Source organism: Juglans microcarpa x Juglans regia, chromosome 7S (genome assembly GCF_004785595.1).
Source record: "Juglans microcarpa x Juglans regia isolate MS1-56 chromosome 7S, Jm3101_v1.0, whole genome shotgun sequence".
Lineage (NCBI taxonomy): Eukaryota > Viridiplantae > Streptophyta > Magnoliopsida > Fagales > Juglandaceae > Juglans > Juglans microcarpa x Juglans regia.
Window position 1 is genome coordinate 19297675 of NC_054607.1, and position 18717 is coordinate 19316391.

The window sequence follows — 18717 nt, forward strand, 5'->3', positions numbered from 1 at the left end:
AATAATATTAAAAAATAATATTATAATAATATTTTATTCAACTTATCTAAAACTATCTCATCTAACTATCCAAATATGCCCTTAATTTCTTGCTCTATATATAGAGATCGATCTTCCTAATTCCAACAGAAATTTTAATTAATTTGTAGAAAAAATCGAGTATTTGGTAAAAGAAAAAACATTGTGCTTTAATTGATCATGTTTTAAATTCTTGAATATAATAAATTAAGAAAATAGGCATACTTTCTTATTCACTCGTGCATGCGTGACTGGTGGATCGGATTCTCTCCCACGATGCCTGCAGACTATATATATATATATGTTATCTGGGGAATTTACAAGTAGAAGTGGGAGAATATATAATAATATTATAAGAAAAAAAATATGGTCAATTTTATGTCCCTCTACAAAGCTGATCAATATTCTAGATTTTATTCTTCGTAATATATTATGCTAAAAATAATATATATTTTTTGTAACACCAGCTAGCAGAATATTCCAAAATTAACGAATATATATATATTTTCATATATATGAAAAAAAAAAAATTTCTCATCAGTCATTATTCATTATTCTATAGTACTTCACATTATATGAAAAAAAAACTATTAAATATAAAGTATGGAATGAATAGTGACTAATCAAGGTCATGCGTGTACCATCGACGTGGCTGATCTCCCAACTCAAAGCGAAGCATTGTTATTATAGTCCATGCATTCATGCATTTATAGCATCTGATTCTGATGATCACCCGTACGTAGATTGCTGGAAAACCCATGCATGCGTGAGCAATTAATCTACGAATGCACGAATCATATATATATAAATATATATATGCATAAAATACTTAAAATTGTAATCTGCGATGAGTATATAATGCATGCACGCGTTGTATCTGTCACAAAAAAACTGTAATGCATGAGCTGATGGTTTGGATCCTTGCCTCTGTGTTTCTCATGCATGCTGATCTATATGCAGCATGTCGATATATCGGAGACCTGATCATTCACTACAACATTGTATACTGATGATCATGATATACGAGGGAGAATCTGATGATCTGTGCATGATGACATGAACTAAACCAAGAATCAAACCCTAGCTGTGGCTTATGTTGTAAGTTGATCCGAAATTAATATCAAGACCCTACTTGAGTACTAAACTTAATTGATAATCTTCTTCATCACGTTCTAGATCTCCAATTGATCTCTCTGCATGCTAATTATCATGTTGTCCCGATCTGTAACATAATAATCGATCAATTACTTTATGAAATCTAAACGATAAGATCAATCGGCGGATTCTCTATAAGAAAAAATGATTATTTGTGACAAATTACTTACTACGAAAATGACTATTTGTGATGAGAATAGACTAATTTAACAAAAAATAATTATTTTCATTATAAATAACTAACAACATATATACAAGCAATTTTCTTGTAATGATTATTATTTAAAATCATTACAACATATTCCACTTATAAGAATATTGGCGATTCCTCTAAATCAAGAATAAAGGAGAATTAAAACTATTCATGAGGTAGAGGAAAAAAGCTTTATGTTTATGAATATTACATATTTAGTTATATATGTATATAAATTATATCTTTAGTGTGTTTTTTATATAGAGTTATCCAAATGGGGGCGGCTACCATGCCACCCCATTTTGACCGCTGGGCATACTGCAAAGCGTAAAATCTTTTTTTTTTCTTTTTTTTTTCACATTTTTTTAACATATTTAAATATATTTAAAAAATAAAAAAAATACACCAATACACTTAAAATCACTTCCTTAATCACTAAGTAAAAAAAAAAAAAAATTTTGACCAGCGGTCAAATGAAGGTGTCAAGTTGGGGAAGTAAAGTAAACTTTCTCTATCCAAATATATTTTTAAAAATTAAAATGAAAAATCAGAAAATTCTATATATATATCCTAGTATTTTATTGAGTTCAAAGATTTATCTTTTTGCCAGTCTTTTATCCCAGATTTGTAAATTTAGATTTATTAAAAAAATTTAATTTAATAGAAATATAGATTTTATTTTAGTTATTTTTATTAATAAACAAAATTAATCTACTTATAAAAATCTAATAGAAATAGATTAGTTAATCTGAATTAGAAAATTAAAAAAATAGGAAAATAAATAAATTGATGATTTAAGGATCGAAAGCCACCGACCCTATACGAGAAAAATAGACAACTAGATTTTAAGGAAGGTCACCCTTAACAAGGAGTCATGTCCCTTTCTGTACAGGACTGTCTCTCTCTTCGCTACTTCAAGTCTTCAACCTTTAGGTTCTGCCTCTACCATTAGGCTCTAGCTAGCCTTCCTTTAGTGCTGATAAGAGAGGCAGGCCAAGGGCCACATGAGCAGTTTGACATTTGTGTTTGTGGTTGAGTTATTAACCAGCTAGCTCAAGATAAAACTAAACCGTTGACCAGATTAGGCTTTTTTATTAATTTGATTTTCACATTAATTGAAACTAGAATATAATTATTAATATGATAAGTGTTACAATTATAAAAAAATATCATAAAAATAAAATTATAAATTGACATAAACTAATATGATATTTATAATAAAAATAATTTTATAATTTAATGTCGTAAATTTATTTTTATAAAATTTATTTTACTATAATATTTCTCTTTAAATTAATTTTGGATGAAAATAATAACATATAATAGAGTTAAGAGTTTTCAACTTAAGCATTCATTAATTAATTTCCATTAAAAACAGAAAGAAATTTGCAGCAGTAACAGTAGTAGTAATTAGTTAAGACCTGTAAGCTGATGTGAATAGATCGATATAGGGATTTGGGGTGAGATAACTGTTCCTTTTAGGGATGGGGGTCCTTGAGGAAGGCAGCTGGCCTAGCTGTACGTACTTAAAATCGTGTCAACACAGACAGAGACTGCCCTTGGCTTGCTTGCTTACTTTGATGTGATCAGAGTCAAAAGTCGAAAAACAAAGCATTAAGATCAGCAAAAATAAAAGAAGTAAAACCCAGCAAGTTATTGCATTTATAGAGCAGAAGAGAAGAGGAGAGGAGAGGTCCCCTTCTATATAAAGCAACAATATATAGATATATAGGCCGGCCTCCCTATGTACTTAAAGCTTAAGCCTTTTGTCTATGGCTATACAACAAGCTAAGAGCAGCAGCTATACATGTTAGCTACATCCATCTTTTATAGCTGAAAGCTATTGTTTTTATGGGTGATGTTCTCTAGGAAGTAAGGAAGCCCATGATGCATGCTGCTGCTGCTGCCTTCTCCTCCTCGTCTTCGTCTCCTCCCCGGCCAGCTATCTAGCTCTTAAAGACCTCAGAAACTTCTTTATCTTTTTCTTTGAGATTTATATATATATATATATATATGTATAGGCAGGCCGTACGATCATAAAGCTCTAAATTATTGACCCAACGTGTTTAGCCGCCTGTTTGTTTACAAAAACCCCAACAGCCCAACACCCATCATCATTTACCAGCTGAATCCCTCAAAACAAATTTAAACTCCTTTTTCTTTTGATCAGAAAAAAAGCTATTTTACTGTTCCCCTGTATTAAATATATTACAGCTTTGCTTATATTTAATTCACTGCTCTAATTAGTTAGGGTGGAAAAAAGTATTTGATTAAATGCGTAGCTAGCTTCTTTACTTTTTGTTGGGAAAGTCCAAGCTTGAATTTGTACAACTTCTTAGGTATGATTGCTTTTACATGAAGAAGCCCAGAAGTAGAAACACAAGTTTGAATCTGGGCTAAGCCATTAAAGTTGTGTGGGCGCTTTGTATTTCAAGCTCAAGCAATGGCATGCATGGACCCCAAATCTTGTGGCCCATATCAACAGTCCAACAACAACTCCCCCCACCCAAAAAAGAAATCAAAATGGCTCCTGTTCAACTTTTCCCAATTAAGTGAAGATAAGAGTAGTCTCAGACTATAACTTGCATATATATAAATAAATATATATATATATATATATATATATATATATATATATCTGATCCTTAATTTGGAGCTTGAGGTTGGTGAAGACAAAGGTTCATGAATGGCATCTTTAGGCTTTAGATGGATGTCCTTGTGACCAAATTAATTTTCCTTTTTCCAGTCCTTCAGCGAAATTAGGCGTTACTAATATTTTTTTTATGGAATCTTATTCAACTTTTAACTAAACATCACATTTCATCTTATTTGAATTGTGTAATCAAACGAAACCTTAGAATATCTCAAAATATCTATAAATAGTAGTAAAATTATTTGAGTTAAGCTGTTTTATTAGATTTTGAGTAAGAGTAATGTTACTCATCATCTCTTTTACTATCATCTATTTTACCATCATATCCTCTCACAATCTCATAATGTAATATTATATGATTGTAGATTATTTATTATATTTCACTTATGGACTTTTCATTTAATGCCACATCTGGGGATGTTGAGATGATGATGACAAAAATGTTGATAAATAGATTTTTCTTTTGAGGAAATGAGAGAGAAAAAGTTGAATAAAAACATTATAATAAAGTTAAAAAACTAATTGAACATAAGTTTTTAGTATTATTTTTATTTTAAAATTTGAAAAAATTGTATTATTTTTTATGTTTTATTTGGAAGTTTGAAAAATTTGTATTAGGTTTTGTGCTTGGATAATAACTAGATAATTAAGAAGTTGAAGATTTGAAATTGAAAATTATTTTATATTTGAGTAATGTTTGGGAAAGAAATATTTGAGAATATCTGAGAATACATTATTACACAAACAAGGCCTAAATGGTTAATAAGTTATGTATAATAACTCAATTAACTAATTAGTCTTATGTTCTATATCTAGAGTTCAGAAATTAGCACTAGCTAGCAGCTAGCAGTATAATGATGCTTGTTCTTCTCAACTCCTGGAAGGAGGGAATTAGGAACAAAGACATTAACACCTCATTTGGATGTTGAGCTAAGTTAAATTAAAATGAGTTGAGTTCTTTATCAACAGTAGTGAGTTGAGATGGTGGATTGAATTTTGTGGTGTCCACTTAAGATGAATTTAGATATGTTTAGATGTTAAGATGAGTTTAAATATATTTTTAGGAAGTTGAAAGAGGTTGTGGGTTCTGTGTATAAAGAGATGTTGAGTTGAAAAAGGTTTTGAATCCCACGTGTAAAAAAGTTTTGAATTGAGATGAGTTTAGAGCACTAGCAATGGCTTATTCATCTTTATCTTCATCTTCAAATTTGAATAATATGTCTTTAAATTTATTTACATTGACTTATGCATCTTTAAATTTTTACATAGCTATAAATAGTGATTCTTCAAGTTTTTAATGTTTTTTCTCTCTCTATCTGAACCCCAATATACCATCCAGATTATAATTCGGTCCCCAACATTATTCGGTCTCTCTCTCTATTCGGTCCCCAACATTACTTTTAATTTATTGGACCATCCAGATTAACAAATATAACATCTAGATGCATAAAATAGACCATCTAGATTTATAGGAAAAAATTATAAAATAATGAACATTTTATTATTATTTAGTTAAAAAATGCATAATCCAATGAAAATCAATCTTGAAAAGATGTAATTTTGCATATAAAAATGCATAAACTACGATCAATACTCTTAGTGATTTGAGAATTGGATGTTTAGATATTAGATTTAATTTAAAATTAGACTGAACTGAATTGATCTCAGTTCAATCCAAATTCAAACGGGGCCTAACATTGTAACACATTCATAATAATGGTGTAGATGTATATTAGTATATATACCATTAATATTTTTGGCTTATCAAAGTACTAGTATTTTGTCTAGTTTTCACGGTTGAGTTTGTTTTGATAATGTAGCTCTCTTCTGTTGCAAATTTAATTCTCGATTGAACATCGGTTCCGTGTGAGTTAAGGCATTCATCTTTTCTTCCTCTTAATTGCTAGATCTCTTCTCTATCACTTCTAGCTAGGTCAAGATTTTAACTCCATCTTGCTGGTTTTTAACTATTTCTGAATACAGAATTAATTGATGAGCGTTGACAAACGGAAATCTCTATTGACATTATAAGAAAATTGCTTATTTACGAATAGTTAATTTAGCAAAATGATTATTTGTAACTAAAATTAGTTACAAATAATCTTTTGGTCACAATAAACTGATCACAAAAACATCCAAATACTTTATACAATTTAAAGAGAGATAGATACATGTGTAGACCGTTGCATTTAATATTTAGGTCCATATTACTCACGTACAACATTTAATGCATTGGACTCCATATGGTGTATCTATCTCTCTCTCCAAATTGTTAAAAATGTGTTTAGATCAGAAAATGTATTTGTGATCTCTCTCCAGTTTTTTAATTTTGGCCACTAGACAAATCCGAAAAATAGAAATGGGTATTACATATGAGTTGAATTGATATTGATCGGCGAGCAGCTTCTAATTAGTTCTAGGACAATGATAGATTTATCGATGCACTATATCGAAATATTGTACTGATTAGTATTTTTTTTAAATCAATAGTTTGTGTTTTTTTTAGTATCTTTTTAAGAAAGCAAAAAAAAAAAAAAAAAAAAAAAAAAAAAAAAAAACACATTCGGTTTCTTTTCTCGGTGGGACTATCATATTCCTTAGTTCTAATACATATCATCGAAACCTGAAAAAAATAAATTTATTAGTTCCCTCCAATTCTATAATCTGCTAATGCATTAGTCATTAAAAACTTGAATTATAAAATTAATTGATCGGATCGAATTGGATTTTCTGATAATTTGCTTACCTTTACTCATATATTTCAACTAAAAATGTGTGTGTGTGTATATATATATATATATATGTTTGACCTGCCTGCAATGTCCAAACAGTACATACTTATTACCCAGCTCTCAATTTTCAAAAAATAGATATTTGTGATAATTTATTTGTGATAAAAAGATTATTTGTGATTAAAACAGATTCATTTTAACTATAATTAATAATTTACAAGAATTAACTAGCTGTAAATAAATAATTTTCTTATATCGAACAAAGGATACAAATTAATGGGATGCACTTCATTTCATGCATGAAAGAGACACGAGCCAAGAACAATTACGTACAGACAGTAGAAAGTTTTCCGTAATCTAAGATCACGAGCTTTATTAATTGTTTGCCAATTATATATATCTGGTAATATCTTTGAAAGACTTGGGTATCAATCATGGCAGCAGCTTCTACTCGATGATCAGCTTGACTTAATTTCCTAATAAATTAATATAATAAAACATTTACAAATCAATTATTTTCTTAACACTACAATAAAATTGCTTTTTAAGAAAGAAATTTTTCGTCCTAAAAAGTTTCCATTTAGCCTCTGCAAAAATTTTGAAATGAAAAAATTTCGTCCTTAGGCCGTCCCAATAGGTCTGTCCTAAAATTTTTTTTAGATGTCTCAAAAAATACGTTTTAAGTTGAAATTTATTAAAACCTTCTGAAAGTGTTCGAATTATTTAGGAATTATTTAGTTAATTTATTTACAACTCTTAACAATAAATTAGCAGAAATATGGAAGGTTTTACCAATGATACTAAAAATAATAATTATTTATGACCAATTATTTATAACAAAAATAGATTCTTCTTTCAGAGAAAACATTCATTTTTATTGTAAATAGTCAATTTTTCTTTACGTACTAAATACTCTCGATGTTAAATCGATCTGTTCGAATATTGATCATCAGACTTCTGTTTTAGTACGTACAATTCACTGAACCTGTTGCAGGAAATTAGATGATCCTCACCTTCTATTCTTTGGGCACTGAAATGAGCAAAATCGCTAATATATTTCCCTCCTTTTCATTCCACAGACAGTCTTCTTTGACTAATTGGATATTTTGTTAAATTAAAATGAATGTGATGTGTGTTTATCATTTTTCTAAATTAATATGTATGTAGCAGTATGTACGTACGTACGTACGTTCTAGATCATAGTGAATATATATATATATATATATATATATATATCATTTAATTGATCATCTTTTTTTATTTATTTAATTTCTTTACTTCATTAATTAGACAAGGTTATTAGCAGTCTATAAATAGCATCCAATCCATGAGCCTTCTGCAACATCGATCCCTACAACTTAATTGCTTGATTTCGCCATTTAGTAGTACTCATGGCTGCTAAAAGATCTCCCCTCTTCTCTTTGATAGCTCTCGGCCTCCTCTTTGCCCTCATTCCTGTCCTTTCTCATGCAACAACTCCACCTCAATCTTCTGACCAAAAAACATCGCCCTTTGGATTTGTCAAGCATCTTCAGGGATGCCACAAGGGTGAGAAGCTCAAAGGTATCCATGACCTCAAAATTTATCTTGAAAAGTTTGGTTATTATCACAAAACCGTAAACAACACCCATGCCAATGATGATGATTTTGATGAACTCTTAGAATCTGCCGTCAAAACATACCAACAAAATTATCATCTAAAGGCCACTGGGACTTTGGATGCTGAAACAGTATCAAAGATGATGATGCCTCGTTGTGGCGTAGCTGATATCATCAATGGTACAAACTCGATGCAATCGGATAAGAAAAAGCATCACCACTTGGGCTCATTTCATATCGTCTCTCATTATAGTTTCTTTCCAGGTGCCCCAAGGTGGCCACCCTCAAAGTATCATCTCACCTACAGGTTTCTCCCAGGAACCCCAACTCAAGCCATGAATCCTGTCGCACGAGCTTTCCAAACATGGGCAAGAAACACCCAGTTCACTTTCTCGCTAGCTCGAGCCTCGGCAAATGCAGATATCACTATTGGTTTTCTTAGAAGGGATCATGGAGATGGGTTTCCTTTTGATGGACCTGGTGGAACCATTGCTCATGCATTTGCGCCAACAGATGGAAGATTCCATTATGATGCAGATGAGCGCTATAGTGTGGGTGCTACTCCTGGTGCATATGACTGGGAGACAGTTGCTTTACATGAAATTGGGCACCTACTTGGACTTGGACATAGCTCAGTTCAAGGAGCAATCATGGAACCTTTTATCTCTCAGGGAGTGACTAAAGGCTTAAATGCAGATGATATTGCAGGAATTAGAGCCTTATATTATAATGTTTGAAAAATGTCTAACAATATAATGGGAGTAGATTATTATAGAATAAAGCATTTGTTGCTTATAAAATAAACTACGACAATAATCGAAGTTGGCCATAATGTTTTGGCAAGAAGACCAGGGATATAATTTAATAAATTAGCCATTAAGATTTATGTCTTAATGCATTTAGTTTGAATTTTCACTTTATTATTAAAGTCAAATCTAGATAATCATGAATATCTTGTTTGGGCAATTACAATTCCTAAGATGAATTGATGTGCTCTGTTATAATGTATGCTAATTAGGTGCATTTTATTTTCTTACTTTCATGGTGATTTAGATGAAAATTAGTGAGTTGGTATGGTTGAGGACAACTATCAAATTTTCATGGATCTGGCCTCAGTACGCCTTGTTATAGATTTTCGGATGCTAGAAGTTAAGAGTACCAAATGCTCATTTTCCATAAAAAAAAAAAAAGAGCACCACCTTTGAGCTGGTCTTGGACGCCTTTGAGCCTGTGATGATCATATCCCTTTTGATATACCAAAAGATGTCTGTGAACTAAAAAGGGTGATGTTTTTTTTTTTTTGTTGTGTAAGGATGGAGATCATGAGGCCAAGGATCACGAGATCAGTGAATTCCGAAAAAAGGGAAAGATGCAAGAAATATTATGAAATGCCAAGAATTTAAAGAGATGGAAGGAAAAACTAATAATGAAAAACCCAAAATAATAACAAATCTAAAAGAAAAAAAAAATTGGCTACACTAGCATAAGATTTCTAACAGTGCACAAATGGAAAAGGGTCAAAGGAACAAATTTGATCAACCGTTCCAAGATTTTTATGTACATATAGGTGGATCAAGCACGTGATAGCAAAATATTTGAAAGAAACTAATTAAAATTTTTTATGTCAAAATATACGTACATCACCTAGCGGCCCAGTCCACCGTGGATGCAGCCCAGTCCACATCGAGCACCTCTGACTCGAAAGCTCCCTGGACTGCAACATCTCTAAACTAGTTGCACTGCAACGCTATTTTACTCCAAAGAAATATATAAGTTTCACAGTTGTTTCTCTTTATCTTTCATTTACGTTGTCCTGGGGAATCTAAGGCCATCGCTCGGAACACCCCGCGCGACTGCTCAGAAAATCCTGGGCAAGCAATGCAACTCGCCAGAGGCAAAAGCCTGGCGAGCACCAACCACGTCAGCGGTTGGATATCCTGGGCGAACCCCATTCCTCACCCAGGAAATAAGTTTGGTGGGCACTATACCCGCCGTCGCTTAGAACACTTGGGCGAGCAATGCAGCTCGCTCAAGAAATGAGCATTGACCAGTCAGTGCTAGGAAAGTCCCAAGTGAGCAATATAGTACAATTGAGAGACAAGCTAGGTGGGCACCTAATTAGAAATGACACCACCCTAGCAATGATAAAGGCAAGTAACCATGAAGCTTGCCTAGACTATAAACACGTAGCCTGCCCTCGCAGGGATTAGCGAATGCAAGCAAGGCAAATAGTCAGCTAGACCCACGCATGGAGATATTTAAGGTGAGCAACTGGGCAACAATCAAGGCGACCAACGGAGTTTGCTCGAGTCATACATGATTGACCTAAGCTATCAAATAGGCCAGCAACAAAACTCACATGGTTTTCTCACTCGAGCTAAGAAGCTAGGAGTTCGCATTGCCCGCTTGAGCATTGAACAAAAAATCATAACAATGAAACTTGTCCAAACATGGCCGGCCATGAATCTTGCCCAAGCATGGTGGGCCTTGAAGCTCACCCCAAGCAACAAGGAAGGATCGTGCCTAGTAATAATACACTCCCTCAAGACACAAGGAAAGGCTTAACCTAGAAACAATGCTCGCTGCCAAGCAAAAAAATACTCTGAGTAACTCGAGCAACAAAGCTCACTCTTGTTTGCTCACCGTAAGCACGGGATCTAACTTTCACTTATGCTAACAAGTTTGAACTTTGGATGTTCTCCCCATGAAGTTCCTCAAGTTTCTATGAGGGTCTTAAAAGAATGAACGGATGGACATGCGGATACTTAGACTGAATGAAAGAACAAATAGGCATGCAGACACAATTGTTTCCCCTGAGAAACGAGGAGACTTTGAGTGAGCAATCAAACTCTTCCTGAGAACAAGGAAGGACAAGTGCGAGTAAAATTAGTTGTCCTCAGGCGAGGAGCTAGGACAACCAACACTGCTCACTCAGAGCAATAAGGAAGAATCATGCCAATTATCAATACTCACCCAACGAGACACAAGGAAAGACTTGACTGAGCAACAAGAAAAGACCTAATAGAGCAACAATGCTCACCTTGAGATACAAGAGACTTTGGGGAGCCTGCTCTTCCAACAAAACATATGGAGAAAAGGAAGAACCTAGCAAACACATTGCCTACCACCAAAAGCAATTGACAAGGCCTCTCGAGAAACAATGCTCTTCCAGAGCAATAACACTTGCCCCGGGCGAGAATACTCACGCTGGCAACAATGCTCGCTTGAGCAAGAAAGAATTGCACCGAGCAACAAGGCTCTCCCAAGCAACAAAGGACTATGCAGAGCAACAAACAAAAATGCTCTCTCAAGCAACAAAGGGCTTTTAGAATTTTATATCATTGTTTTTCTTTATCTCATCTTCTTTTTCCTTTCTTTTCCTTTCATGACCCACATAATTTTAGCAAAAACTCCTCAAACAATAAATTATAAATTCCAATTCTCATTGTTTGCAAATGTATTCAATCGAAATAATTTCGTTTAGCTGATGATGATCTTCCTTTGAAATTTTAACAAGTGATCACTCTTCTAATTAAGAAGCGTCCATGCATCTTTAGATATTTAAATTGATGGAAGCAAAATTATCAAAATTTACAAATTGGTCAAAGAAATAGTAAGTGCTACCATCAAGTCCTATCGAAGAAATAAAGAACTTATGATGGGAAGACTCCAAATTATGAGACCTTGTTAATTACTTACATCAGGTAATTAACAACGGGATTGGAGATTATGAAAGCCAGGCCATAATAGGAGATTATTCTGAAGGCTAGTTAAACAACGGGAGCTAGAGATTGAGATTGAGAAAAATCGCTAACATAGAGAAACTTTGAGATGTGGGTTTTACTATGAAATAAATCAATGATAATCTTTTGAAGCCCACAAGCAAGCCGGGCTTATAGCTAATGAAAAATTGTAGAATTGTAATTAAGGCCAAACAATAGAATAAGGAATAAGATAACTATGATTAAAATCTAGCCTAGGAATCTGAAATAAAATCATTACCAAAGATAAACTTTACCATAAAAGAAAATTGACGAAAACTGGAAGAATTAACTACATTTGGAATAAAAATGGCTAATTTTGGGATTGACAAGGGGCCCACCAGGAAAAGCATGGTCATCACGACATGCGCGCTGGAGAGAGTTTCCAAATTGGGGTCATATGCACGATACTGACACCTGTAGTCAAAGTTTTAGTTAAAATACTTATGTTGGCACTTCTCCTTGCCCAACCAAGGAAAAGTCTTCTTGCCAAACCGAGAAATAAATTGTTACTTGCCCGAATCCGGCGAATACCACTTCTCGTCCAAATCTGCCGCTTCTCGTCCAAATCCTAGGAATACTCGTCTCTTCCCACCAGTTTTGCATTGGACTACCTTCTCGAAGTAATCTAATGCTTTTAACGTCGTATTTGTTAGCTGAGCCGTAGCCAGATTAATTATGTGGATTAATATACACAAGTATAACGTTCCTCCTTAAGTTTGACATGCACTTCTTTAATTTTACAGTATATGTATTTATTATAATGAACCCAACTTATAAATTAAGACTTCTCCCTTTCTAAATCTAGGGGGCTATAATTGACACCAATTACCCGTTTATAAAATGCTTTTACCCAAAGTTTAATGCACAATTAATATATATGTACTGAATTAGCTCCTTATTGCAGGGTGCTGCATGCATCTTTTACAGCCAGTAATGTACGTACACGACTCGCCCGGATTAGCTTTCCGCTACATGATGAACCAATATTAATTAAAGGCAGAAAGGGAAAGTTTTAGGTTGGCCACGTCTACAAATTGTTGAGGGTTAAGAACATCATAAAAGAAACAACAATATAAAAAGATTAATATAGCATATTAATTACTTATCAGATAATTCTAACAAAGAAAAGAAACCGGACCAAAAAAAGTGCAAATTACACTGTATATTTCCTTCTCTAATGATATTGATCTTGTTATTTCCTTATAACATGATCTAAGATTTGCAATATTTTTTTTTATATTATTGGGTTAGCTAGGTTGTATATAATTTAGCGCATGCATGCGAAGGATAAACTTGATCAGCTGAAAAACATGAATATATGTGTGTGTGATTCAAGGAAGTTTATATAAGGTGGAAACCCTCGCTAAAGGCAGCCGAGAAATTATATTACGTTCGAACGTATCCATATTCATATTCGAATGGGCCCTGGACATTCGAACGTTGAGGCTACTTACGTGCAAATGTGTAAAATTTTTATTTAATATTAAAGTTGGATATTACAAATTAAAAAAGATTGAGACTTGAAGTGCAATGATTTAATATTAAAGTTTGATAAGCTAACATTTAAAAAGATTGATAATTGAAATTAAAAAATAGTAGATATATTAAATAATATTGTTCATTACATACTTGTCAAAATATTGTTCATTACATATAAAAAAAATAAAGTACAAAATATGATAAAATTTTGTAACTTCAGTACAGAACTCTCACTATCACCAACATCATTCTCCAAAACTTTGGTTGTAATGGACTAAACACTTATGGTGTCACGATTAAGACAATAGAACTTATATCCTTTTGATCTGTCTGGGTACCCAATAAAATAACCAGAAGTCGATTTTGGGTCTAATTTTTTTTCAAGGGATTATTAATCCTAATCTCAACTGGGCATCCCCAAACTCTGAAATGAGCTAAACTTGGCTTACGATTTGTCTACAATTGAAAAGGAGTTAAATAGATTTACTGGGAACTTTGTTCAAAATTCATATAACAGTTTTCAAAACTTCACCCCATAGATACTTCGACAGATTTGTTCTGCTCATTATGTTCCTAACCTTATCCTTCAAAGTCCAATTTCATCTTTCAGAAACGCCATTTTGCTCAGGTATTCCTGGCATGATGTATTGAGGCACCATCCCATACTCTTGTAAATATTTTGTAAAATACCCATGTTTTGACTAGACTCATCATACTTCCCATAGTACTCACCACCACAGTCAGACCTCACAACTTTAATACTTTTCCCACATTATTTCTCTACTTCCGTTTTGAGTATCTTAAATTTCTTAAGTGCAAGGGATTTATCATTAATTAGGTAAACATATTCATAGCGAGAGAAATCATCAATAAAAGTTATGAAGTACTTATTTCCACGTATGGTACACGGTAAAGGTCCACTAATGTCGGTGTGTCTCAAGTTTAAAAGACCATCGCTTCTAGTAGAACCTTTTCTTGTGGCTTTAGTCAGCTTTCCTCTTATACAGTCCACGTAGGTGTCAAAATTTGAGAAATCTAGTGAGAGAAGTATCTCAACTTTTACCAATCTTTCCATTCTTTCTTTTGAAATGTGCCGTAACCTCTTGTGCCACAACATAGAAGATGATTCACGAATGAAAGACATTTTCTTTGCTACATTAGTGACACAAGAAACTTCACCGAAAGGAGGCAAATATATTCTATATAAATCATTACATAAAATGCCATTTCCAACCAAACGAGAATCATAAAACAACTCAACTTTTCCATTACCATACTTGAAAGAAAAACCAGAATCATCAAGTTTTGATATAGAAATTAAATTCCGTCTCATTGACGGTACAAAAACTATGTTCTCCAAAACAAGAGAAAAATCAGACTCCAAATTTAACTTTACTACTCCTATAAACTCGACCTTCACTTGAATTCCATTCCTGTAACACCCCGTATTTTAGTGTATTTTTATTGAATGATTATTTTTATTAATTCAAAATTTATTATCTTATTTTAAAATTGTCGAATTTTTAAATGGCTTATTTTTATGATTTTTAATTTGTGAAAATTAATTTGATATGTTTCATTAATATTAATTATTGTTATGCATTTAAATTGTTTTTCATTTTAAATTAATTTATTATTAGATTTAATTATTTTATTTTCATTTTAAGCACTACGTTCAAATTATTTTAATTGATTTGCTGTTTTGAAATCTTTTTCGTTGGATCATTTTTGTGACCCAAGATGTGAGAATTGGACCTCATTTCTTTCCCTCTATTTTTTTTTTCCCTCTTTTCTTTTTCTCTTTCCTCTTTTTTTTTTTCTTCTTTTTTTTTTCTGCCCTGCCTCTCTCTCGCACGCGCTACACCCCTCCCCTCTCTTCCTCGTGCGTTTCTTTTGCTCCACCCAGCCACCGCCACGCGTCGCCATGTGCCTCACCACCCCTTTCCTTCCCTTCCCCACCAGCCGACGACCACCACCCTCCAATCTTAGCCTCTCGCCACCATTTGTCCCCCCGCTCAATGCGAAGCAGTGACCTCCATTTGCTCCAGCGCCGCCGTCGCGCCACCTCCGGCCACCATTTCTTCACCACTTTATCCTCGACCTCATAGCAATTTAATGCACCAATCTTCAGCCTCGATCTACCACCGGTGAAGCACATTCATCAACATCTCCGTTTTGAGCATTTTGGCTTTAACCGCCCTCTACGCCGCCACCCACGGCCAACCACCACTACCATTAGCTTCACCGACATCCCTATGTCCTTCCCTATCAATCTCGGATCTTGGTTTGTTCCCGTTCAAAAATGGGTATTTGAGACCCACGGCTATAGTGCATTTTGCACTGTTACGTTGCTGTGTTGCCACTTCTCGCAGCTCCGTAATCCTTCAAAAATTATTACAAAGCGCTGAAAGTATTTTTCCAAATAACTATCGTGATTTAAATATATTTTTGTACTAACTCATTTTATTGTGAACTGGTTGGTTATGCCGGACTGAGTTCGAGGAGTAAGGGGGTCGGATGGATTGGAGGATTGAGTTATTTGTGTGTTTGGTTTGTGGTGTGAGTTGTTGGTTGTTGGTTAAGGTGTTGTTTCATGGACATGGCATATTTGCACACATGATCATGTTTGTAAATGAAATTGGGTTTTCGTGTAATTGCATTCATGTTCATGTGTTTATTGAAAACTAGGTTTTCATGTGTTAAAGGATTTTTGGGTGCGTGCATATCACGACCCCAAGTCGAGATGAGGCATTATCTCAGTGGAGCTCCTCTAGTCACTCGGAAGCGGAATATACTGAGTGTCGTCCCTTGGGTTGTCACTGGGAGACAACGAGATCGGACGGGATGGTAACGCTCTTGTGTCGACTTCGTGGCCCTTCTGCTGGCGGGGGTTAGTGGATGCTTGGCCACGAACGCGCTGGGCGCAGAACTGGGCATCGCTCGTTACGAAGTCACTCGCACGGTTGTTACTCTTGGTGTGACGATGAGAGCCAGGGTGTGCAGATAATCCCTAGGGGAGATCGTGATACATATGGTAAAATTGGTTAATGGGCTATTTTATGAGAAAATAGCGTGTGTTGGATAAAAAGATTTTGTGTGGGTCATTTTCTAGAAAAATGACGGATTATTATTTTTGGTCCAAAGGGGATTTGGCGTGTGTTGGAAAATATCCATTTAAAAAAAAAATGATATTTTGGGTCTGACGCATATTTCATCATATGCATGCATGTTGGTTGCATTAATATATTTTTATCTCATGATTGTTTGGTTTATATTTACCTCCAGTACTGTCTTATGATAACGCAGATTTTGATGCAGTTGAAGCTAAGGGTGAGTCTGAGGATTCGGCTCCGCCCGAGGAGTGATTTGGGATCACTCGTATCTGTAATTTGCTTTGTATTATATTTTTATTTGGAATAATTGTTTAACTTTATTTAATAATTTTACTTATGTTAATTTGTATAAAAATATTTTGGTACTTAGTTGACTTACTTAATTTATCCGATGCATTGTTTATTGTACTCTGTTGCATGTACACACACTTGGCACTTCGTTAGGATGCGTGATCGTGTTGTCATCATCCTGGCGTCTCAATCCCTGAGTTTTCGTACATGGGGGTCGAGAGCGCCACAATTCCCAATGCACAAGCTCACTTCATCCTCACTTGGCCTTCGTTTGCTTATAAACCCCTGCAAGGAATTCGCAATATGAATACTTGCATCTGAGTCTTTCCACGAAGAATTTAAAGGCAAATCTACTAAAGAAGACTCAAAACAAACTAAGGCCAAGGTGGTACCTGCCGAGTTCTTCTTCTTCTTCTTCTTCTTCTCTAACCAAGCCTTAAACTTAAAACAATCATTTTGCCAATGATGCTTCTTTTTACAGAACTTACATTGATAATTTTTTTTTATAGCTCCTTTAGGACTGCTAGAAGTCTGACCTCCAAACCTTTTATTGTGTTGATTTAAGTGTGACTTCTTACCCTTATGGAACTTAGACTTATGATTATGAGAATACCCCTTGTTCGGCGGTGGTTAAAAAGCCAATTGCACAGTTTCAACAGTCTAACGACGCATCCTATACCCCTATTGGGCACACACCATTATTAAATAATTTAAATTCCATTTATCCTGCTGAGCATTATAAGTAACCTTTAGCAGATTAAACTGCCTAGGAAGACTATTTTGAACATGATAGACTAGAAAAGGCGTTGCAATGGGAACTATAAGGGCTTTTAACTTAGAGGATATATGTATCATTTTCATAATGTCCTTCTAACTCCACTTGTACCATCATAACTCCCATAATGGAATCAGATATAGAACGTTTGATAATTTTCAAACAAAGCCTATTAGCCCTTTCCCACTTTTGATACTCAACCACATATTCAGTTGTGTTCTTATCATTAGATTTTAAAGGCTGCTCCTCTAGGTCAAAATCCAATGCAGCTCGCCAGAGGCAAAAGCATGGCGTGCACCAACCACGTTAGCGATTGGACATCCTGGGTGAACCCCATTTCTCACCTAGGAAATAAGTCTGGTGGTCACTATACCCGCCATTGCTTAGAACCCTTCGGCGAGTAATGCAGCTCGCCCAAGAAACAAGCATTGACCTATTAGTGGTAGGAAAGTCCCAGGCGAGCAATATAGTACAATTGAGAGACAAGCAAGGTGGGCACTTAATGAGCAGTGAGACCACCCCAGCAATGATCAAGGTAAGTAACCATGAACCTTTCCTAGGCTCTAAACGCGAAGCCTGCCCTAGTAGGGATTAGCGAAGGCAAGCAAGGCAGATAGTCAGCCAGACCCATGTATGGAGAGTTTTAGGGCAAGCAATCGGGCAACAATCAAGGTAACCAATGGAGTTCGCTCGAGGAATACATGACTTGCCTAATCTATCAAATTGGCGAGCAACGAAACTCAATTGAGTTTTTCACCCCGGCTAAAAAGTCTGGAGTTTGCATAGCCTGCTAAGCATTGAATGGAAAACCATGACAAAGAAGCTCGTCCAAACATGGCAGGCCATGAAACTTGCCCAAGCATGGTGGGCCCTGAAGCTCACCCCAAGCAACAAGGAAGGATCGTGCCTAGTAATAATATGCTCACTCAAGACACAAGGAAAGGC

General features: G+C 34.6%; 1 protein-coding gene across 1 annotated transcript; it reads left to right on the forward strand.

Annotated features, from left to right (window-relative positions):
• The first annotated feature begins 8101 nt into the window (after positions 1-8101).
• Positions 8102-9087, forward strand: LOC121240307 (metalloendoproteinase 3-MMP-like). Its single transcript, XM_041137704.1, has one exon. The coding sequence runs from the start codon at positions 8143-8145 to the stop codon at positions 9085-9087; it is 945 nt and encodes a 314-aa protein (XP_040993638.1). The 5' UTR covers positions 8102-8142.
• Positions 9088-18717: the final 9630 nt, after the last annotated feature.

Coding starts and splice junctions, on each gene's coding strand:
- LOC121240307 (XM_041137704.1), top strand. CDS start 8,143: ATGGCTGCTAAAAGATCTCCCCTCTTCTCTTTGATAGCTCTCGGCCTC.